Genomic DNA, 24,388 nt, shown 5'->3' with positions numbered 1-24,388 from the left:
ATTTTAACTGTGGTGAGGGTTTTTAGGAGAAAAAACAAACAAACTTAGACATTTAGCAGGAAAAAAAAGCAGTTCTTCTTAAGCCCAGTTTCTGTCTGCTGCATGTTCTTGATGTTTCGTCTTTGTTGGCTCAGTGGCAAATGTTTAGACATTTGATCAATTTTACTTTTTTAAATGATTTTTAATGTCTCAAAGCAGTGACACATAAATATTAAAGGACTTTGATTTATAAATTAGATCCAGGTGCAGATCCACCAGAGCAGTCTCAAATGAAAACCGTTCCTTTTTGCTGAAACTCCACTTTCTGTGAAAGACATTTCCCACTCATCTGTGACCAGTTTGAGCCGTTTTCAGAAGCAAACTGCATCTTAGTTGTAGCAGCAGCAGCGCTGGACACATGTTTTAATGTGTGTTTTTATCCATATGATGTGTCTGTTTTTACATTTTATAGGTATTTTTTAACATTAACTGTTGTTTTTTCTGGTATTTTTTTCTTCTCATTTTTTATTTATCTTTCTTGTAAAAAAGCAACCCAGTCTCATCCTAAAATGTGTAGTAGCTACATTTGTCCACATGGAAATGCGTGAGAGTTTTACAAAAACGCCCCCTAAACTGTGAGGCGGATACGTATCCGCCTCAGTTTGTAAATGGACAAATGCTGCAAATTAGCGACTGATAGAAAGACAACAGGAACTCAAAGACCCACTGGTTCCAACCAAGAAGAGCATCTCTGAAAGAACAACACGTCCAACCTGGAGCAGATGGACTACAGCAGCAGAAGACCACACCGCTTACCACTGCTGTCAGCTAAGGACAGGAAACTGAGGCTACAACTCACACAGACTCACCAAAACTGGACCATAGAAGATGGAAAAATGTTGTCTGGTCTGATGAGTCTCCATTTCTGCTGCCACATTCAGATGGTAGGGTCAACAACATGGAAGCATGGATCCATCCTGTCTTGTATCAACGGTTCAGGCTGGTGGTGGTGGTGTCATGGTGTGGGGATATTTTCTTGGCACATTTTGGGCCCATTAGTAGCAACGCCACAGCCTACCTGAGTGTTGTTGCTGACCGTGTCCATCCCTTTCTGTGGACCATCTTCTGATGCTACTTCCAGCAGGATAAGGCTCCATGTCCTAAAGCTGGAATCATGTCAGACTGGTTTCTAGAACATAACAATGGCTTCCCTGGACTCAAACGGTCAACAGAACCTCATAGAGAACCTTTGGGATGTGGTGGAACGGGAGATCAGCATCATGGATGTTCACCAGACAAATCTGCAGCAACTGTGTGATGCTGTCATGTCAACATGGACCAAACTCTGAGGAATGTTTCCAGTTTGATTCTATGCCAGCAAGGATTAAGGCGGTTCTGATGGAAAAAGGGGGTCCAACCCGATACTAAGGTGGACCTGATAAAGTAGCTGATGAGTGTATTTCATTATTTTTATTTGCTCAAAAAAACATCTAAAGCAAAATCCCAATCACAGCACATCTTGTCTGGTTTCTTTTCTGTCCAGCAGCTTCGTCTTCAAGACATCCAGATTTGGGTCTTAAAGAGATTTGAATCTTTTGTCTTAAAAGGTTTTAAGAAATCCAAAGGGCCTTGAACAAGATCTTCTTTTTTTAAATAATGATTTTTGGAAGCAATATTCTTATTAATTAAAACTATTCTTAACATTTATAAACAAGAACAAAAAATTCACATCTGGATTAAACTGAAATTTTCCAACACTTAATCTGTCATTTTCAATTAGACAACTAAGATATTTTACATATGTTTGTTTTTTTCTGCTTTTATGTGATGTTGATGATTAGCTAAATGCCTGTTTTTTCAATAATTTCTCCTTTATAAATTCATGGGGACACACACCTGTTTTGGACAGTGACACTTTTGTCAGTTTGTGTGCATCAACGTTATCACTTAATTATGTAAAATGAAAGTGAATTAAATAAAAGCCTTTGACCTTTGATTCCAACTAGTTTAGGTTATGAAAAGTGCATTTATTCTTTTAAATGTACAAATGTTGAATGTTTTCCGTGACGATAACATGAAAGGCATTGAAGTTGACATCTGAACGATTTGCAGAAAACAATTAGAAACGGACAACCTCTGAGCAACTCTAGTCCACACTCTGAATGTGCGTGACACGACACACTAAAGTGTGTGTTACATTAGGTTTTAGGATAATTTCACAAACTTTACAGAATCACCTGATTTTATTAACTTTCCTCCGGTGTTTTCAGTGTTGGAGAAGCCATTTTTAATATTTGCAAACAAAAGATCAGACTCACAGAAGATACGACCCAATCAGATTAAGAAAATAGCAGAGCAGCTCCAAGTGTCTTCAGGGTTTCTGGTAAAACCTGACGCAGTGTTTCCTTCTCAGCCCTCTGGCCCCTCCCGGCTGTCCTGAGCAGACAGAGGCCAGACCACTAACTGTTTACGAGCTGTCTGTCTGTCTCAAGTTCAATTGCAAAGTCCAGCCGAAGAAAACAAAAAGACAGTTCACACTGCAGACGGAGGAGGAGAGGGAAGGTGGTAAAAACGTTAGAGAGGGTGTGTGTGTGTGTGTGTGTGGGTGTGTGTGTGTGTGTGTGTGCGTTTGTGTGTGTGGTTTGTTGGACATGAACTTGAGACAGAAAAACGAGCCTCAGTCCCGCATTCCTGCTCTTAAACATAAAGAAGACTCTGGGGAGTTTTTGTGTGTGTTTGTGTGTGTGTTTGTGGATGAGTGTGTGTGTGTTTGAGGGGGTCCAATAGAATAGAATAGAATAGAATATTGTGTTACAGGTGTTTTGCAAATCTGGATGAAATGGATTTTCTGTATTTTAAATAACAGAAAAGTTAACATCTTGTTTGCATTGTTCTGATCTTTCTCTTGTTTTGAATAAAACACAAAAATTCACATCATTTAAATCTGCAGCATTTATGGCAGAATTTAGAAAACAGTTTCTGCTTAATTTCCAGCATCACAATATGAGAATTTAGATATTTAATTATCCATCCTTCCATGCACTTTTAATCATCTAAATTACTTTTTTCTTTCAGATTGACAGATTTGTGATTTCTCTGCATCTGCCTCAGCCAATAATCCACAAATACTTCATAAATCAAGTTCCGATATAATTTCATTGAGGCGTCAATATTTAACAGCATGAAAATACTTTGAACAGTATTTAATAAACATTACATGATTTATGGATTAAGATAGAATCATATTTTCTATTAAAAGTGGAGGAACATTTTTTATTCGTCTGGCCTACATTTTAAACTGGTCCTCCAGTAATGTCTGCCATCATTTGCTGCCACATTTAAGGTGTTTTAGTTCGAAAATGTCAAACATTTCTGAAAAAGTTCTGTTTTAAAATTAAACGTTGAATTTTGTAAATATTTTTGTCCTGAAAACAGAAATTTGTCTCACGTTCAGCGGCGGGACTTTTCTAAAAAAGCCCGGGACTCGTGTGCGCGTCAGCGGCATGAGCGCGGCAGAGTGCGCGCAGAGTCCCGGGCTTTTCAGCTGCTGTGACGGAGTATCCTACCGCTTCTGATCAACATGAGGCTGGTACTGTGGCAGCCTGGCCTCTTCATCCTCCTCCTGCCCCTCCTCCTCCTCCCTGGTATCTGGACCAGAGGGAAAGAGGAGCTTTACGAGCCTGCGAGCTTCCGTGCGTTTTGTTGGCTTTAAAGGACAGAGACGGATCCGTGGAGAGAGTCAACAAGCCGGCGGAGCCGTTTTTCAAGTTCAATGTTAAGGGTTAACGGGCGCGCGCACTTAGATGCAAATGAAATGTGTCTCTGTATAGCTTAGATTAAGAATAAAACAACATTTAAAAATCTATCTATCTATCTATCTATCTATCTATCTATCTATCTATCTATCTATCTATCTATCTATCTATCTATCTATCTATCTATCTATCTATCTATCTAATCTTTTGGATTTTCTTTTTTCTATTTTAGGCCTATGACAAACATTTTTAATTGATCTTTTGCGTCATCCGTTTGTCACCAAACCTAAAACATATTTATGAGCTTAATCTTTTTGTTTAAAGTCCGATTTTTGTCTTTTTTTCCATGTTCAGTTGGAGTCGCTGGTTCGAGACCGTCTCTCTCGCGCGCAGCAGGGATGTTTTACGCAGAAACATTTTAAACGGTTATGAGGTTTTTCGCGCTGCAACAAGCCATTCATTTTTTTAAGTTTTTTTTCATCTGGAAAAAAAAACACAATTGCGGAGTGAAGTGAACGTAATTAAATGAATTATTTTGTTCTGCGGCGTCGCTATTCTACCGATTTGTCGAGGAAAATAACCCTAAAATTTGATAATAAAATGAAAATGAAAAACGTGAAATGTATTACAAGTTAAACAAATATTGATTTTTTTTAACAAAGGCAAATCATTTTTTTCAATTAATGTAATTATGGAGCCTGCTTTGTGTGTAATCATAAGTCTGAGGGAAAAAAAGCTTTGATGTTCTGCAAACCGGTGGAAAAAACAGGCAGAGTTTTGGTTTGAGTCCGGAAAATTTAAGTAAATGTGTTAATTGATGCTTAGTGATCTTAAAAGCGGATCCGTTGGTGGGTTTTGGTCCGGATTGCGGCCCGGTTTTCCGGATCATCATGTGGGGTGGATCCTGCCTCGCTCAGGTCTTTCAAGTTCGGGTTGATTCGTTTTCCTGTCTGAAATTTAAAAAGATGACGAGAGGATCCAACAGGCTGATTTTTAAGATAAACCCGTCTGGACACCATTAGGTTCTTTCTAAAAGAATTTATTATGACTTATATATAGTTCAGTTACTGGTTCACGGACGAGCAAGGAGAAGAGAAGAGGGTTCCGGGCTGTACTGGACCCGGACGCACGAACACGAAGACACACGGAACATACATGACAGGAATGCAGGCAGAGAGAGCTCTATATACAGACTCAGATGAGTTTCTGGTAGAGGGGCTTTGGTTATTTTCTTCTGGTTTTGATTTTTCTCTGAGCGCGACAAAGGTCGGTCCCAGTGTGGTCAAAACTGGCTCGGAAAACAGTCCTTCTCCTGAAGGATCCACAGCGCAGTTTACGGCGCGCTGCTCTTCACTTTGGCCACGAACTTCTTCTCCTTGACGCGCCTGTTCTGGAACCAGATGGTGATCTGTCGCTCCGACAGGTTGGTCACGGCGGAGATCTTCCTGCGCTTGTCCTTGGTGATGAATTTGTTGGCCGCGTACTCCTTCTCCAGCTCTTTCAGCTGGATCTTGGTGTACGGGATTCGCTTCTTCCGGCCGCGGCGGAAGGGCGAGCCGTCGTGCTGATGCGCCACCACATCTGACGGAGAGAGAGGACAGAGAGGCGGCTGAGCTCGGGGTTGCACGCGTGCGCGCACACACACTGACTGCTGCAAACAGAGCGGGACATGCACGCTTCCCTGCGTAAAACACGCGCTCTGCAGCCGTCGTCAGTCAACATGGACGCAGAAATGTTAAACGAGCCTTTTGTTAGGTCAAATAATGTTCTCCAAATTAGGCCTCTAGGCTTCTGGCTCCGGCATCATCACCGTAGAGGATGCTGGGACAGAAACTTAAATGATAATTAGTCCTTGTGGGTCTGAAAGTTGCTCATTTCTGCTTTACTGTCTGTTAAACACGTTTCTGTCGTCATTTCCGGGCGCAAACAGCTTGTCTTACTTTAAAGCTCATAAAACCATGAAATTGTTTGAGCTCATTAACATCAACCACAGTCTCTGCTCTGAACATGCGTTTCGTCTGCTGCCGCATAATTATTCACCTTTTGTCCAACTGCCTTCGATCCCGCCCGGCGTGTTACAGTAATAATCACGTTGTTTGTTTTATGGAACACGTCCTTCTGTTCGTGCAAACACGCGGGTGAACGGAAGCACTCACCAGCCAGCGCGGATTTCCAAAGGTGGCCCGCCTGCGCCTGCTCCTTGGAGCAGTACATCTGCCCCCCCCAGCCGTTCAGAGCCCACGGCTGGTAGCCGTCCATGGGTAACAGGCTGTCGTGGCGCGGCTCCCCGGCTCCCAGCGTTTGGACCACCGACACGTCCAGGTAGCTCGCCATGGACTGGTACGGGCTCGGATATCCGTGATAAAACGCGAACTCCTTTGCTGCCCGGTGGTTCGGGTACTCGTCGGGACTCACCGTCGTGTCCATGTACTGCGAGCTGAGCGCGGCTCCGGCCGCCTGGGTGCACGATTTAAGAGAGCCTCGACCCATCCTGCAGGGATAGTAGCCGTTCCCAAAGTAACCGTAGGGCAGCGCGGTGGCGGCGGAAGAGCTTTGGTGCGGCATGGCGGCGGCGGCTGCGCACTGTCCAGCGGCGCACTGCTTCCCCGAGGTCGCAGCGGTTTCTCCGGAGCCTGAGGTGGACACGTCCACCGTGGAGAAACCGGCTGAGGAGTGCATCAGGCCGGACGCGTGGCCCCCCAAGGCTGCGGCGGCCGCCGAGTGCGCCATAATGTTGCGGCATTGGCTCGCCGCCGTCGCAAAATTCCCGCCGCCAACCAGTCCGTCCATGTTCTTGCTCATGTCGTCCAGGTTGTTGTCATACACAAACATCACCGCGTCCGCTGGCCAGCGAGGATTCAGGACCAGGGGGGATGTCATATGCGCGCCGTTTCCCAGCCCGCCTCCGCTTTGCCGCCGTTTCCTCTGAACTCTGTCCGGTCACGGCGCGCAGCTGCTACATCTGCTCACGCAGGTGGACCGCTGTTCCCCACTGGCCGCACCTGAACATGCACGGTGCGGTTCGTCTGCACACGCATAAACTTCACGCACTTCCTCTGCCTGGACACGTGCTCCCTCGACGGCGCTCTCAGACGCAGAGTCTCGGTAACGGGTTGGAGCGCCGTTACATCCAGCCTCGGCCTTTACGCAGAAGCCCTCGGGCTCTAGATGACTGTCCATTGGATAAGGACTTGTGGTCACGTGATGGGATGAGAGAAAAGGGAAGACAACAGAGCTGGATGGAGCTGTCAGTCAGAGGAAAATATTTTTACGAGGTTCGATCTGTGGCACGAGAGAGGCATGAGCACGTATACGTTTCTGGCGCGCCTCTGCCGCGTGCTCCTGCTCCAGTTTGCTTAAACATTTTTTTGGAACCAAAAGCTCTGAGTTTCAATAGACGGAATCCTTTGTGCGCAAACATTCTCAATTACGCACAGAGTCCTGTCATCAGATCCTCGAGCTGAAACTAAAAAGTCAGCAATTATTTCTCTGAGTTCTGAAAAATTCAAATTATGACTCCGTTTCTGTATGAAAACATATTTTACATGCCACTACAGTAAAACAAAAATAACGCCATTCCTGGATTAAAGACATGAAGATCCTTCTCCTCTAGGAAAACGTCACCTGCGTTTTCCTCCATGCGGCTCTCAGATGCTCAGCGCGCGTGACACTCGCGGTTTTTCAAACGTATGTGCTTTTCCAAACTCCAGTGCTTCCTGTCGTTTCTTTTGTTTGCAGACTGAACTTTTCTGCTTCCACATAAACGCGCGTTTGGTCTGAGTAAGAATTGCCCCCACAAAGGATTTCTTTACTGTCTGTGCGCTTTAAGTTTCTAAATCTGCTATGAAACGGAGGACCGATGGCGGAAGGGTAAAGAAAGCTTCGCCAGGTGACACGCACGCGGAGCATGGCCTCCAAACATATTTGAGCTATACAGACATTATATCGTCTCTGTATTATTATATCGGAATAAAAACAAATTAACATCACAAATGATAGAAAATAAAATAAGTGAAAGTTTATAAATCAGCTTGTTTACACGCACGCGCCTGTGTTGAAATCCCAGGAAAAAACAAGCTCAAGCTGTTTTTTTTAATTATCTGTAATTATATTGTTGATTATAAATCAGCTCATTTGAGTTTTCTGTGAAATAATGGTTATTTCTGTTTAAATCGTGGGATAAACGGATTTTCTTTCTGAGTTTTATTCTCTTTAGCAAAGTCTAAATTCGTAATTGTGAAATAATTAAAATCTGTTCAACATAAAGACATTCAGTCACGAATTCCCGTTCAGTGAATTGTTATTGAGTTTTCTGTGCTGCAATATATGGTGGATACAGCCTCGAATTATAAAGAAAACGCAGTTTGTTTTTGTGTGCTTTTATTTGACGTGTTGTTGCTTTTCCGTCTTTTTGTTTCTTTTTTCGCACGAGGGCCAAATGGTCAAATTCTCGAGCTGAGATCAAGCTGACATGATTTTCCACATCTGCACAAACACACCTGCAGGTCAGGCATGTTTGGAACAAAGCGTCGTTCCATCAGGTGACATCTACTGAAACATCACCAGCTCACCACGGGAACGTGAAAATTCATTTTTTCATTTTGAAGACAAAGTATAAAACAAAAAATAGACTCGGAATCTCGCACACAAACACGCAGAAACCACCCAGACAGCTCTGAGCTGTGGTCTGAGAGGCAGCAAGGGCCAAGGTCAAGTTTAACACATGGGGGGGGGGGGGGGGTGCAGACAGACAGGACTGAAGTTCAAGGCCTGCAGCCTTCTTGGTGCTGGAGACCTGAGTCTGGGAAACCGGCATCGTGACACGCGGCTCCGTGACACCGCTGCGCGCTTCAGCACAACAGCGGGGAGAAGGAAGAGAAGATGAATGAATGGCGGGGAAAACTTTGTAATGAACAACGAATGTTTTAGTGCTAATGTTAGACAAATGTACCGAAATTATGTTTGTATTACATTTTCAACGATTTGACATTACGCAACATATCAAATCAAATAAATAAAACGTTGGAGTCCAAAAGTGAAATATTCTTCTTAAGTTCTAAAAAATGAAGATGAAAACTTGGGAAAGATGTTTTTTGGTGATGTTGTCTTTGACAGAAGAGGTTCTTTTTTTAACAAAGCATTTTGTTGAAACACCAGAAAACTTTGCTGCACAGTAAAAGTTCATCTTCAATCTGTTGCGAGAATATTCACCTTCTGCAGGTAAACTGCTGTGGAAAAAAACACACTCAATACATTTTGACCACAGCTCAGCAGGTATAGGCCCAACTATAACTGTTTCATTTTCTTTAGGCTTTCCTGCTTTTCCGTTTTCTTTGATTCTGTCTTTATTTCTTTTTGTTTTGAACAAAGTCTTTCAGCGCTTTTATCGTCTTTAGATTAAATTATGATCTCAAATAGAACAAATTCAACTAAACTAAACCTGGTTGTTGTAAAAGCTTTTCATAATAAATCAAAGTCATGTCTTCAAGTTTAAGTCGGTTGCACACATCGCTGCGGAGCTTGTTCGTTTGGGTTTAAACGCTGCTGCGTCCTTGTGGTGAAAAACGTGTCGATTCCAAGCAGCAGTGCGTCTTCAGGATTTGGCCACACTCCGTTTTCTTCAGAAAATCTTTATGTCTTTGAATGAAGTGGAAAAAACTTATCAGTTTTAGCGTGGAGTCAAAGGCTGCGTAAAGACGCAGCAAAACCACGGCGGCCTGTTTCAGCGGAGCTCCAGACATTTGGGAACTTGTTGGTGACTGTTGTCTGGTCTGCTCCTCTGCTCTGGGTGCGTTTGTGGAGCAGACGGTCTGATCACCCTGCTGCGCCGGCGGACACATGTCTTTCAGCACATGGACGCAGCAGAGCAGCAGCGTTTCAACCCCAAGCGCGCCGATCAGCTGTTTCTGCTTTGTTCCAAAAAATGTTTTCATTCCTTCAGTTCTACAAACGTTTCCTCTTCACGCCTGTGCGTGCGTGACAGCTGTGCTGGACGTGCTTCCCTTGTTCCCAGCATTTTGGTCATTCTTTTGATAATGCATTTGTTTTGCTTCTAATCATTTAGATCTATTTTTGACTAGTAGATGTGTGAGTTTTGACCTGACGTGAACGCAGACCAGGCCAAACCAAACCATGACAATCGCCGGGATTAATGTAGTCTGGCTCTGCTTTCCACTCTTTTTTTAAACCCTTTCTTCAATCTGAATTTAGATGCTTTTGGATAAAAAAGGTGGAGCTAGAATTCTGAGGATTTGACCAAGAAGTAACGACGCCAACACAGTTTTAAAAGGAGCTGCAAGAATGAGTGATAGGTAAACGACTTTCGATTTATAAAAAAATAAAAATATTATTCAAAAATATATCTATAAGACCCAGAGAGGGAAAAAAAACTAAGAAAAAGCAGATTAATTAGGTTTAAATATCGATTTGTTTAGTCCTTGTAGTGTTTCTAATTATTGTTTATTATTTTCAGTGTAGTTCTTTGATTTTTCTTAGTAACTTTATATTTATTTCTCTATATTTCACTATTTTTCATTATTATTATTCTGTATTTTTCTTTACCTTCCGTTTTCACATAAAAATGTAAAGAAAGTTGGATTCTTCAAAAGGGGCAGGAATAAATATAAATTTATTAAACCAATGGTGAAAAACACTAACCTACTTGTGTTTTCTTTTTAGTATTTTAGTAAACTTCTGACAGAAGAAATGTCCAAACTGCTTGATTTTCAGGAAGAAAAAAGAGAGACCTTGTTGTGCCCATTTGAGTTGCTCTGTTCTGTCTGCATTTCTTTAAAAATCACTTGAAACTTCTTCTCTTTGCCCCAAACTGAATAGAGTTCATGAGAAGGACCAAACGACTAACTGCTTACTTCAACAAACAGGGATGACGGGCTGCTGGTGTGAGAAGCATCTTCTGCTCCACTGAACACTCCAGCTGCAGAAAAACCAACACTTTTGGTATTTATTTATTTTTTTTTTGCCCTCTGGTTTTCAGTTTTCCGTTCTCTTCAAACGTGTTCTGTTTGCGGGCTAGAACCTTTGATCAACACTTGCTTTTATTTTCTATTCTTGTGCTTATAGAAGACGAGATGCAAAATAAAGAATACATGTTCTCTCTAAATTTCAGTTATTATGACATCCTTATGCGACATCTGGGTCTTTGAAAAATATCTAAATGCTATTTTATGAAAGAAATGAACCCAAAAGAAAAACCTGAACGGCGTCTATTGTTAAAAAGAAATTTAAAAACCATAATTGCAACAAACTTTTAAATAGGTTACAGGCATGCAGCAATTTATATGAAAACAAATGAAGTTGCTTCTGTTTTTCCTGCTCTCTCTCTCTCTCTTGTTTCAGGCACTGGATCAGGTTTAAAGTCTGGTCCAGACCTCAAATGTCTGCATATTACTATGTGTTTTACTTAATGATCATCTTCCGCTGCTGATCATATCCAGTATCAGCCCATCTGCTGTCAGTTTAATGCTGTTTGTGCAGTTCGCTGCATCATGAAAAGTCTGATTTTATGCCTCTCTCAGTCATTAAAGCCAGCATGCAGCTTTCCTATTATACAGAGGCAATTATTCACATGAATGCAGACCAGGGTGTTACCCAGCATTCATTGTGTCGGACGTCCTTGAACTTGACCTGATTTAACAAGAGAACAGCCCTGTGTGCATGGGTGTGTGTGTGTTAGTGTGAGTGTGTAGGTGTACTTAGCACTGAAAAATATTTAATTCCTAATCCTTCAATACTTCCTTCAAGAGATTTTAGCCAAACATATATAATACATGTCAAATGTGTTAGGTTTCTTACTTGTAATTCCAAAAAACAGATCGTGATTAAATAAGATTACAGACTACTTGCAATAAACAAATACATTTGTGAAAAAAGGTGTGAAATGTTTCACCACTTGATGGAATTTTGTGTAAAAAGTGAGCGATCAGAACATGCAGACTTTGTGTGTCAGGAGCAAGAAGCTTCTTTCTACCTCACACACGTGAGATTTGAGCTCCTACAGAGCAAAGTTGTTCTTTTTTCTACAAAAGTTCAAGAAAAACCTAAAAACAGTGTTTTTACACCGTTGTTTCAACAAGTTTCAATAATTTAAAACATGCTGAAATACAGCTTTGGATTTGATTAGGCTCCAGTAAGTATTTTACTTTTTACAACTACGCCTTTATTTGATTCCTGACATCCTCTTTCTTGGTCACCTGGCAGACTGTGAAGCAGACAAACCAACAGATCTGCAAAAGGAACGGAGCTCCCCTTCAGGGAAGACATCTTCTCTGTGGCCAGCAGGAGGGGGCCTTGTGCCTGCAGAGCTGCAGGTGATCCTGAACGCAGCACAGTGACTCATTTACATGTGCTTTGTTTTCCAGATGCCTGCAGCTGTTTGGGTCAATTCAGGGAGCGGTTGACCAATCACTGAGTGAACAGTCACAGTTCAGACCAACAGCTCTGGCTGATGGTTTTTGGGCTGCGATTGAACCTGATTTTACTGTTCAGTTCAGGCAACAATGTTTTTCCTTCATAATTTAACTAATACAAATACTGTCCAAGCCACAGGTAATTCATTAATCACTGTCAAGGATAATAATTAATATAAATTCAAGACTGTATTCGCTTCCGAAGTTCAAATGGATTTTTTTCTTACAAAATATTATAAGAAACATGAGTTCTTTAAAAATGATCACCTTTACCCTATTCTGTTAAAACATCCCAGAATTATGAAATTTGCTCTAATAACGCACTGAAGCAGGGAATGCAGAACTCGGACAGTCGGTGAAGTTAAACTGCACCTAAAATCTACTGAAAAACAAGAAGTTTCAGCTAAAATGTATAGATTTCTGAAAACAGGAACCGTCTGTTCTGTCATTTCCTCTCCAGAACTTCTGAGCATCTCAATGCAAACAAAGAACACAGAACATTTAGCCATGTTTAATGAAAGAGCAGTACACATTACTGAAAAACATGAAATAGTTCATTTATAGTTTTTATTTGAGTTCAAAATGAGCTTTGAAAATTCTATGTAATTTACCATGGACAAGGTGTTTTTTTTTCACAATTAACCATGTATTTGTGTTTCAGTGTTGAGGTCCACTTCAGCTTCTAACCCTGTAAAGTCTGTAAGTGATGTTAAGTATTTAGGAATAAGAGTGATGGTCCCTCACTGTCCCAGCTGTCTGCAGAGCTGATGCTTACACTGTGTGCAGAAGTGTTAGGCAAGCTAATTGCAAGTGTGGCTCCGTCTAATTTCTGAAAGGCACACTTAAGCTGTAGAGTCAGAGCTTATAGTTGACGTCTCCTTCTTAAATGAACTTCCAGAGTCCAAGTTCTTCTTTTTTTTTTATATGTTTAAATCCCAAAAAGATTGTTACAAAAAAACGTAAATACAAAAATGTTTAAACATAAGAACTTTAAAGTACGGTCAAAAACTAGTGTGCTCTCTTAGCTCTTTAGCTTCACTAAGTTAACAAAAACAATGCGCATCAACTATGTCACATCTCTCAGCCGATAGAACTGCTGGGCTCCTAAGTTGACCTATTCGAGCACAAAATCCAGCAGGAACGTTGTAGAATGTTTAAATGGTTTTAACACTAATATTTTGACCATATAATACATTTATGCACAATTGCCAACAACAAGCCATGTAAACTTGGATGCATATTGGATTCAATGCATATTAGGTTAATAGGCATTTGGGTAACGAGAGAGGGCGTGGCCGAGGAAGGTCAAAAGGTGTGTATAATTATCAGGCAGATTCTTCTCCTCAGGTACAATGGGTTGCAAGAGAGATTTAAATGACTCTGAAAAGTCACAAATTGTAAAACGTCTTTCAGAGCGATGCAGCACTCTTGAGATCCTGGGGCAGAAGTGTTTTGTTCCCAATCGTCATCGAGGACGCAAGAAACGTGTGGAGAAGAAAAGACGTAAACTAACTGCCAAATATTTGAGAAGAGTCAAGCGTGAAGCCACCAGGTGACCCCTTATCCACCAGTGCTGCCTTATTCCACAACTGCAACCTACCTGGAGTATCTGGAAGTACGAGCTGTTCACTTCTCAGAGACATGGCCAAAGTAAGAAAAGCTGAAACCCGAACTCCTCTCAAAAAGATGCACTGGTTCAATTCAATTCAGTTTTATTTATTTAGTCCAATATCACAACAATAGTCGTCTCAATGGGCTTCATATCGGTAAACGTATGATAAACACAAAATCATAAAGAACATGAATTCATGGAGTTCAATAGGTAATGGCTAAACTAAACTAAACAGACTAAACTAACCTGGGCATTCCTTCCCTTAGACCCTCCTTCTCTCAAGTTGAAACGTCAAGAATGGGCCAAGAAATATCTCAAGACAGACTTTTCATAGTTTTTGTGGACCCATGAGATGAGAGTGACTCTTGAAGGACCAGATAGATGGACCTGTTGTTGGATCACTTCGACTTAGAGGCCGGCAAAGGTGGAGGTGGGGTGCTGGTGTGGGCAGGTGTTGTTAAAAATGGACCAATTCGAGTTGAAATTCGAGTTGGACTCAAGATCAACTCTCAGACCTGCTGCCACGACACTTTCTTCAAGCAGCTGTACAGGAAACAGTCTGCATCTTTCAAGAAGACACTCATTTTTATTCAAGACAACACTCCATCACATGCATCAAAGTACTCTACAGCTTGGCTGGCTAGCAAAGGCCTTAAAGATGAAAAACTCATGACATGGCCCCCTTCATGACTCTACTGAACACTTTTGGGCCCTTCTTAAGCGGGACATTTTCAGAGAAGGTAAACAGTACAGCTCTCTGAAGAGTGTCTGAGAGGCTGTGGTCGCAGCTGCACAAAAAGCTGATCCCGAACAGATCAAGAAACTGACTGACTCTATTTAATAATTCTACACACTCTTAGTTGCCCTAAAATGGATTAAACGCAGTTATCTTTTTAAGAGGGAGGGAGGGAGGATCATCAAACAGTTTTTTCTCCTGAACATGCTGTAAAACATCCCAGCAGGATTGCAATGCGTCCTCTGGTGTCTCTGTTCTTGTTCAGAGCCGCAGATGCTCTTCAGTCATTCTTCATACGACGCAGAAAGGATTTTGACATCCCATCTGGACGGCACAGCAGCCCTCATCGGACTCAGCTGGAATGAAAGACTGCTGGCAAGTACAGAACTAGTCTCAAAGAAGAAGCTCTTGAGGTCATGGCATTTTAGGGTCATGACAGGTCATCTAAGCAGAGGTTATCACAGTGACCCGTACAGATTTAAGATTTTTTGAAAATCAGTTCTATATTTTTTCACAAGTGAAAAGTTTGGGCCTGAAAAGTGTTGAATATCTTTATGCACAAATTCAGGTGTAGCAATAAAACTCCACCCTTTACACCAGTGTGCCGTGGGAAATTGCCCTCATTAACTGATCTAAAAACATTTTCCATCTCCAGGATATCATCTCTGTGTTCATCAAAACATAAAACACTGAGTAGTTAGGAACATAAAAGATCATAAAATGCTTTTTTGTTTGTGTTTATTTGATTCTTTTAAAGACATTTTGAGAAGAATGACAACACTGCGATTTAGCCGCACCTTCAGCTCTGTTTTCTGAAAAGTCCCGCCCCTTTAACTGTCTCCACCAATCATTCTTGGAGGCTTAATCACACGTCATCAGCCTGACCAATCAGAAGGGGTTAAAGTCTTCACTTCCTTGTTCTGATTCTGCACATAAAGTCGCTCAGGTCCACCAAAAATACCAGCTAAAGCTCGTCTTTAGCAGTGTAGCTTTCCACAGAATCCGGTGTCAGACCGTGGAACAAGTGAACAAAACAATGAAGATCAGAGAAGAGAGTCTGTCTGCGTTCGGCGGTTGTTTGCACTACATCTCCCATGATGCATTGGGTTAAAGTGAAAGCGTCTCGGCGCACGAGTCTTCCTTTGACGTCTTGAAACCACAACAAACACACATCAAACAGTTTTTGAATCTTCTAACTTAACCTTATCACATCTTTTAGAAAAAACAGCTGCAACTTCCATCTTTTTCTGCCACAATTATCACAAAAATGCACGTGAGATTGCAGAGGGACTGTACATCAATACAGACTACGAGTTTCTCCTTTTTTTTAATTTTTGGATGCTGGTGTGCCGCGGGATTTTTGTCAAGGTTAAAGTGTGCCGAGCCTCAAAAAAGGTTGAAAAACACTGCTTTACACGAGCCGACCCATGAGCTGTGAGTGCTGCAGTGGTTCACCGTGAACCCATCCGAAGGTAAACCAGCATTTTACCCTCAGGACTCAGCTCATGGCTGCGCTGATCCCTGATGGATCACCATTGGAATGACTTCTCCCTACCCTGCATTACATTATTCACAATAATCTGAGACTTGAGGTAAATGTTTCACCCCCCATCAGTAGGTGGCAGTATGCTATGTCATCCTTCAGAAAAACCCAGTGGAGAACCAATCCTCTACTCTGCATCCTCCTCACTCACACCAACCACCTTCACCTCATCCTCCTCTACCTCCATGACCCTCCTCTATGGTGTCAAAATAGAGCCTAAAGTATTGCGCATCAAAACAGTAAAACCGCGCATCAAAACCCCAAATCTGCGAATCAAAATGCATAAATTGAGAACCAAAACCCACAATTTGCAACCAAAAGCCTTTCCCCAAAGCACAATCCTATTTCTCAGCTGCCGATTTGTTTTCTCGCCATTCTGAAATCCTGTTTTTGAGTTGCAGTTTTATTTTGAAACTGTCTTTTTGAGTTGCGCTTTTATTTTTTGAGTTGCGCTTTTATTTTTTGCGGTTTTGATTCTAAAACCTGTCGACACGTAAAAACAGCGACATGTCAGTCAAGGGGAGGGGAGGCGGGACATCCCTGATATCCAGAAGCTCATTGGCTGCCGAATAAGACCGAGTCTTACGTCAACAGACCAGTTTAGAATGTGCCGGTAAGTTTCTCATGTTTTTCATATCTTTTACTATATTAAAAGATCAAAATTGTACTTTATTTAACCAGAGGACGCCAGCACATTCAGATGAGGAGCTCCACCAGTAGCTGCTAGTGAAAAAAGATGTTAGAAAGTTAGATGTTGCATGACAAACTACCACCATTGTTCTCCTGTGTTAGCATGCTAGCTAGCTCAATGCTAGCGGGGTATCCAGCTCTTCTCATGACTTTTGTGGATTAAGCAAAGTACATTTTTTACCACAGTGTCAGGATCGGTCATGTCAACCTGGGAATAATTGCCCGTGAATTGTCACTAGGGTTAATCAAATAGTTTTTTAAGAAGTACATTCATGTATATATAAGGTTTTTCAATATTTCCTTAGGGATTACACAGATGGATTGAACAAAAGCAACATATTGCTGCAAGAAAGTGACACCTTTCCTAGTTTGGGATCAAGTTAATCCCTATTTAAAATAAATAAATAAAAGAAACACAATTTTTATTTGAAGTACCAGAGCAAATTTCCCACAGGTGGGATCAATAAAGTTTTTCTGATTCTGAACTGTATTCCAAAATAATTTTCTCAACCTTAAAGATTGCAGGTTAACACAGGAAGTTACCTTTCACAATATGCAGCTACTGAGTAGCAATTAAGGTGTGTGTCTTAAATACATTTTTCTTTGTGTGCAGGATGCTGTGGACATTGGACGACAGACTAACTTAAACCAGGCAGAGCAGGAAACTGTTGGAGTTGTTGTTCCCTCTGTGGCTTGTCCTCTCTCCTCTCAGACCTGTTCAACCCTTGTGGGACATCGGAAAACCATGGCCAAGACATTAACATTTATGTACTGATCTATGCATGTCATCACAGCAGGATGTAACAAAAACTAACAATGTGAACAGATCTCATCTGCCTTACAAAATACTGCCCCCCTTAAGAAAATAAATGGCTAATAATCACCACTGGTATTTTGTAAAGCTTCATTTTTTAATGTTTGACCATTGAATGTGTTTTGTACAAAAGACTGATGGTTTTGCAAAGATCTTTGAAACACAGAGTCAAGTGCATTAGATTCTGTGAAATTCTGAACCACAATTCAGAGAAATTAAAATAACTGTTTTTAAAACTCCTTAAAAGACTTGAGGTGGAAAAGTCACTGTTTTCGTACAGGCACTAAGAAATGGGAAGCAGACATTGTGGTCAAAATGGACAACTATTTTAAAGGCTTCTCTTTCAGTTGACAGGAGATGTCTGTGAGCCTGCTGGACAGCCTTTGCATCACACTGGGACGTCTTGGGCCTGCATCTGGAAAGAAACAAAAACAGCAAAGTTAATTAACCAAAAAAAGAAGAGAAAAATTAAGATTAAATTTTTTTTCATTACCTTAAAGAAGATGTAGACATCCACGTCGTAGCTGCCTCAGTATTCCTGCCTTTTTTGTTATGGTATGCATAACAACGGCCCTTATAGAAAACAACAAACATTCAGCAATACACGACGCTGTCAATTTTAAAACCACCACCCAATTAAATATACTAATAATTCTATTGATGTCTAATACTGGAATAATTTAAAGTGGAATAAAACACGTTTTTGCTGGTCTGCTACAATTTACTCTGCTCTGGTTCACTCGAATACCGGACTTCTGCCAGTCTGCATAGTGCAGACGCATACATTTTGAATAATATGGCACAGCAATATTGTTTCTCTGTTCAATAATTCCCTCTGTCTGTAAACCCTGAAAAATATTGAGAAACCTTATAGGTTATAAACTATTTGATTAACCCTAGTGACAATCCACGGGCAATTATTCCCAGGTTGACATGACCGATCCTGACACTGTGGTAAAAAATGTACTTTGCTTAATCCACAAAAGTCATGAGAAGAGCTGGATACCCCGCTAGCATTGAGCTAGCTAGCATGCTAACACAGGAGAACAATGGTGGTAGTTTTTCATGCAACATCTAACTTTCTAACATCTTTTTTCACTAGCAGCTACTGGTGGAGCTCCTCATCTGAATGTGCTGGCGTCCTCTGGTTAAATAAAGTACAATTTTGATCTTTTAATATAGTAAAAGATATGAAAAACATGAGAAACTTACCGGCACTTTCTAAACTGGTCTGTTGACGTAAGACTCGGTCTTATTCGGCAGCCAATGAGCTTCTGGATATCAGGGATGTCCCGCCTCCCCTCCCCTTGACTGACATGTCGCTGTTTTTACGTGTCGACAGGTTTTAGAATCAAAACCGCAAAAAATAAAAGCGCAACTCAAAAAATAAAAGCGCAACTCAAAAAGACAGTTTCAAAATAAAACTGCAACTCAAAAACAGGATTTCAGAATGGCGAGAAAACAAATCGGCAGCTGAGAAATAGGATTGTGCTTTGGGGAAAGGCTTTTGGTTGCAAATTGTGGGTTTTGGTTCTCAATTTATGCATTTTGATTCGCAGATTTGGGGTTTTGATGCGCGGTTTTACTGTTTTGATGCGCAATACTTTAGGCTCTATTTTGACACCATACTCCTCTTTGGTCTTCCTCTCTTTCCTGGTAGCTTCAACCTCAGCATCCTTTTCCCAACATCATCACTGTTACTACGTTGTCCAAACCATCTCCATCTGCTTCCCTGCATTTATCTCCAGAGCATCCACCATGATCTGTTCCTCTGATGGATTCATTCCTGATCCATCCTGGTCCCAAAGAGAACCTCAGCATCTTCATCTCTGCTGCCTCCAGCTCTACCTCCTGACTCTGCAGCATCACACAGATTTGTCAAACCTGAGATAATCATGAACTGATTGGAAAATATGAATACAAATATATTCACATACACTTGTGAACAATTCAATGATAATTACATTTAATTATAAATAGAGCTATCAGGTCTTATGCATGCAGAATCTGGGGAAACAAACTTTTATGAACCCACCCCATAATCCTTTGATCCATTGTATTTTGTCACTATTTTCCTGAGATCCCATCAAAAGCTGCTCTTTGGTTCTGTTTTTTTTTTTTTTTTTTATCATTCTTGAAGGCCTGCTGACTGCACAAATAGATTTTCTTTTGGGAGACCCCGAATCAGTCCACAAGAGACTTAAGATACCACATAACTGGACTGAAAGTCAACTAACCTTTTTTATTCACTATAAGTCGTACTGCACTTGTGATAAAAGCTCAGCGGCAATATTTTAAAAAGTACACCAGCCATGTGTTTTACAGATTCCCAGGATCACTGTGATCATTTGATCCAAACTAATCTCCCTTTTGGATAAAAGGTCTGCTGGAGTGTCACAGCAGACATGGGAAACTGCTAGAGCTCTCTGCTGCAGAGACTGAAATCAAAGCATCAAGAGGATGTCATTGGCATGCACAGTCACAAGTGATGCCACTCATCTCTGAGAGAAAAACGAGAGCACGTCCATTTATTTGAAATCACTCCCTCTTCTGCACCACATGTGTTTTTAGTGAGCTCCACGTCGCTCACACAACAAAGCATTCATGCTGTCAATTTACTCACCAGCCTAACTTGTGCTGGATTTCAGGGGCCCGTTTATTGTTTATAAAGTAACAGCTGGTGATAATTGGCGCTGTTTAAAATCTGGCCGATCAAAGTGGAACAATGGGGCTCTAACTGAGCTGGCGGGGGAAACTCAAATACGCAGTCCTAAAATACAACAACGTCTAAACACGTTGAGCTGTCCGAGTCTAATACATTTCATATTAAAATGCTCTTTCCCTGTCATATTGTGATTAATGGGATAATGGATGGTGAGAACTCGTGCTGTCTTGAAATGTTTTTCAAGCATTAAAAAGGCAAAGATTGTTGTCTTTTTCCAGGAGCCACATTCAGAAGCAAAGTTCAGTTTGGGTCACAGGTTTGGTGGGAATTTCCCAGCATGTACCTGTGTTAGCTTCCTTATTTTTATTGTTGGATTCAGTTGGTTTTAGTTCAGATTATTTTAAATAAAGCTCTGATTTCTAACTATGGTTATCTATAATAAAAGAAACAACAAATGGAGTGACCGTGTGGGGTTGGAGAGAAGAGGAACAGGACAGAAAAGCACAGAAACACTGGACATCTGTTGAAAGACAAGAGAGAGAGAGCAGCTCCAGAAATGGGAAAAGCAGGGAGCAGTTGATTACAGAATCATTAAGTAAATGCCATTTACCACATGACCATTTACAACATCTTTTATAGGACTATAGAGATGTGTTGTTATCTGCTGTAGTGGGACAAATCACATGAAAAAAAAAAATGAAAACTGGAACATCTGTTGAAGACAAAAGCCTAATCAGAAGTTCATTTTTGGAACTATGACATTTACAGCTGTAGGCAGATGACAGGTGAAGGGGAGGAAGGTAAGGTAGGAGGAATTACCAGTGTGTTCAAATTTAGACCAGAAGACCAAATTAAATAACCATTCTGATAAAAAGAAATGTGTTTTTGGTGTTTTTAACATGTTCTTGTGGCATTTTTCTCATGAGGACACATTTAAAGTTGCATTTCTGAGTATTCCTCTATTCAAATTACTGTGAATCAGGAGTAGACAAAGAAATGCTCTGCAAAGAGGCAAATTTGTGACGTAGAAACAAATTCATCTTACCAAATTCATTGTTAAGCTACAAGCTTCCTGCTCCGCTCCATTCTGATGCATCCACTGTCAGACTAGATCCATGAGCGTCTTTGTTTTCCTCGTCTGAGCTGGAATCTGGATCTAAGCTGTACGCATGGATAGCTCTGATATTGCTCGCAATTTTTGTTGCACCATTTATGTTAGGTTGAGGGTGTGAGGGGTTGTCAGCTAGCAGGAGGTCCGTGTAAACAGAGAGCTCTCAGTTATGGGTGACAGGAAGTGGGTGCAGGGTTGCTCCGCACCAAGAGTCTCGCCCACAACCCCGACGTAAATTTCTGATTAACTCCTGCTGCCCAGAAAACGCCACGTTTGTTGATTTTGGTAAAAAACTGCATGATCATAATGAAAAGATCATTGGGAACGCTCTGAAAATAGATCAAAAGGTGATTGGAGTGGGACTTTAAGCAGCTACTCAAAAGCATTGTCTCCTCTATGGTGGACATTAAAGATGCCGAACCACAAGAGTTTTTGGTCTGGCTTTTTATAAGTGTCTTTAAAAAAGCAGACTATTCAAAGAAGACATATTGGCTTTTCCAATGAAAAGGGATGAAGAAAAGAAAAGTGTAATTCATGCAGAAATGCATTTATTCTTCAAATCTCAGGAAGCAGAGACACACTTATCATGGTGGAACAGAGTCAAAGACTTCTGAATTGGAGCAAAAATATCTGTTGAAGTTTCTCTAATGTAACCCTAAAATCCTTTAGACTAGAACCGACTCTTTAGCCTGTTTTGATAGCAAGTCGGAACAACCACTTTCTTCCACGGTTTTTTGGAAGACACGCCCCTTTGAGAGCCCTGGGAAAATATGTGATTAAAGGTTGTACAAATTGAGGTTGATCAGGGTTTCTGGCTAATGCTCATCCCGCGTGTTCATGTTCAGAAGGGTTTCCTAAAAACATAAACATGGTCTGAGCTGCCAAGCCCCTTTCAGGCATCATTTCTGCTCATTTTAAGGTCAAAAGAACAAACGTCAGAATGGCATGTTTATATGTGATGCTGAGTCACCAGGTCATCTGTGACCTAAGCAGCCTAGGGCACTTGGGGACAACCATCATATTTCTGTAGACATATTTTATCACAGCATGTAAGGCATATTTATTGTGCATTAAATATGTTTAACATGTGTATGGAAAAGCAATACATTGTGTGGACTAAATATGGATGAGGAAGGCTGTGGATGTGCGATCATGTACACATCTCTGTGTGAGTGACAGACTGGCAGATGAGGGAGACGAAGACCTACATGGATGTTTTTGTCTGCAAGCAGCAGCGAGCTTGTGGCCCGCCCAGTGTATTTTTTATGTCACAAATTTGATCTTTTTCCAACTGCATGTTTTGTCTGCTCCTAATTTTTAAGGATTTGAAAATAGAAATATTCAGGAAAGCTACTTTGAACTTAATTTTTGGAAAAATGTGGCCTTTGTCAGAAAAACGCCACAAGACCACATGAAAAAACCTCCAAAACAATGTTTTCATAGGAATAGTTCTTTAAGGAAGGAACTTAGTTTCTGTCTCAATCCCTGCATCAAACAAGGAATAAGAATTAGGAGCCCGGTTTTCTACTTTTTACTGTCATTAATTCATTTGGCATTTTCATGGAGTTTTTCATATTCTGTAAGAAACGCTGGGATTGGTGATAGATTGGCGGAAAGACTTGTCTGTCTGGTTTTCCTGCAGTTTCACAGTTCAAATATTGATATTATAGAGAATTTTACTTCTGGCTCCTATAAGGTCTTAAAAAAACATTATTTTCTCACATTCTCTTGCTTTTCCAGAAATACATCTTGTAAATTCTCAAATCCAAATTTTCCATCCATCTTCTCTGGGACACTGAATACAATTATTGATGCTCTATGTTCTGAGGAAAGACCGATGGTTGGGGAGAAAATCTTTAGAAAAAACCTGTTTGGCCCTCTTCAGGAAGAGAATGATCACTGTTTTTCTGAGGGGGCTGCAGAGGAACGTATCGGTCACTACTCTGGTCTCACAGCATGAACTCCCAGGTCCGTTGCGTGGAGTTTGCATGTTCTTTCCGTGCCTGGTGTGGGCTACATCTGGCTGGTCCAGCTTCCGTCCACAGTCCATAACATGCCTCGCGTTAATTGTTTGTCCCTCAGGGGTTAATGTAAGATTTTTTTTTTTTTGTCTCTGTACAGTATTGCAATGGACTGGTGAACTCTCCACCTAGCTGGGTTTAGAGAAAAAGCAGGTTAGCAACGGATGGATGTTTGGAATAAGTTACTGTTGGTGACAGAAGGCATCATCACACAAAGTGTTTCTTCTGTATTTGTCAGTCCAGACTGCAAACGACCGCCATAACGTGTGCATTATTTTAAATTGGTCTGCTTTACAATTCACTAACTTCAACCAACCATTGAGACCTGAAGCTCATTTATGTTTGGTTCTTCCTCGAACGTTTGTGGACAAGTCCACCTTAACACCCCACCACCACCTTGTTTCTGTTTTCATTGTGAAGAAGATGTTTACATAAAAGCCTAAACGTGATAATTCATTTAATAGGAAATGATGGTGAAAACGCTGATTTATGTTCCTTTTTTTCTGGGCGGATTTATTATTTTTATAATGTAGGTTCCATCTTTAATTCAGCTTCTACCACTATATATCTGAAAATAGTATAAATATTTATTACTCCTTATCATAAAAATGCTTTTGCAGTTCCCACACGTCACATTAGATTAATTGAATATATTGATTTCATCAATGAATGTCAAACACTGTTTGATTTATTGTTCAAAAAGGAGTGGAAAGAAGCAAACTTATTTAACCCCTTCAATAGAAAAAGCTAAAGCCCCTCCTTTCTTGTCTAGTGAACACCAAAGGCCAAACTTCAAGAATGCACGTTTGTTTATCACATGGAGACACACCCAGTACAACATGCAGTGAAATGCTTTGTACGACTGTCTGACATCTAAACAATGCAGAGCTGGATTTTTGAGAAGGAGAGATGAGGAGTAGATGAAAATTATAAATGTAAAATTACCAGCAAAACGGTGCAATCTAAAAAAAATATATATGTATAATGCCTTCTTTAAAAAGACAAGATCCATCCATCTTCTGAACCTGCTAACTCC

General features: G+C 40.9%; 1 protein-coding gene and 2 long non-coding RNA genes across 4 annotated transcripts; 1 reads left to right on the top strand and 2 right to left on the bottom strand.

Annotated features, from left to right (window-relative positions):
• Positions 1–3,919: 3,919 nt before the first annotated feature.
• LOC101175240 (homeobox protein Hox-B13a) lies at positions 3,920–6,863 on the bottom strand. Its single transcript, XM_023957823.1, has 2 exons — positions 5,891–6,863; positions 3,920–5,315 (listed from the first exon to the last, which is right to left on the bottom strand). The coding sequence occupies exons 1-2, from the start codon at positions 6,612–6,614 to the stop codon at positions 5,068–5,070; spliced, it is 972 nt and encodes a 323-aa protein (XP_023813591.1). The 5' UTR covers positions 6,615–6,863; the 3' UTR covers positions 3,920–5,067.
• A 9,753-nt stretch (positions 6,864–16,616) lies between these two features.
• On the top strand, positions 16,617–17,627 carry LOC111947789. 2 transcript variants are annotated; one of them, XR_002873727.1, is made up of 2 exons: positions 16,617–16,664; positions 17,355–17,627. It is a non-coding gene; the product is annotated as an uncharacterized LOC111947789 (long non-coding RNA). The 2 variants fall into 2 exon arrangements; XR_002873726.1 differs by lacking the exon at positions 16,617–16,664 and adding an exon at positions 16,976–17,319 and having other exon boundaries at positions 17,355–17,496.
• Positions 17,628–17,633: 6 nt separating this feature from the next.
• LOC105354654 lies at positions 17,634–18,479 on the bottom strand. The gene is made up of 2 exons (XR_909231.3): positions 18,049–18,479; positions 17,634–17,970 (listed from the first exon to the last, which is right to left on the bottom strand). It is a non-coding gene; the product is annotated as an uncharacterized LOC105354654 (long non-coding RNA).
• Positions 18,480–24,388: the final 5,909 nt, after the last annotated feature.

The sequence above is a fragment of the Oryzias latipes genome, chromosome 8, assembly GCF_002234675.1.
Source record: "Oryzias latipes chromosome 8, ASM223467v1".
NCBI lineage: Eukaryota > Metazoa > Chordata > Actinopteri > Beloniformes > Adrianichthyidae > Oryzias > Oryzias latipes.
The sequence above is the reverse complement of the archived record's forward strand: the minus strand, read 5'-3'. Positions and strand labels throughout refer to the sequence as shown.

Excerpts from the sequence above, each read along its gene's own strand:
- LOC101175240 (XM_023957823.1), bottom strand. The coding sequence starts at position 6,614 with ATGACATCCCCCCTGGTCCTGAATCCTCGCTGGCCAGCGGACGCGGTG. Across the intron at positions 5,316-5,890 it reads TTGGAAATCCGCGCTGGCTG|ATGTGGTGGCGCATCAGCAC; the intron begins GTGAGTGCTTCC and ends TCTCTCCGTCAG.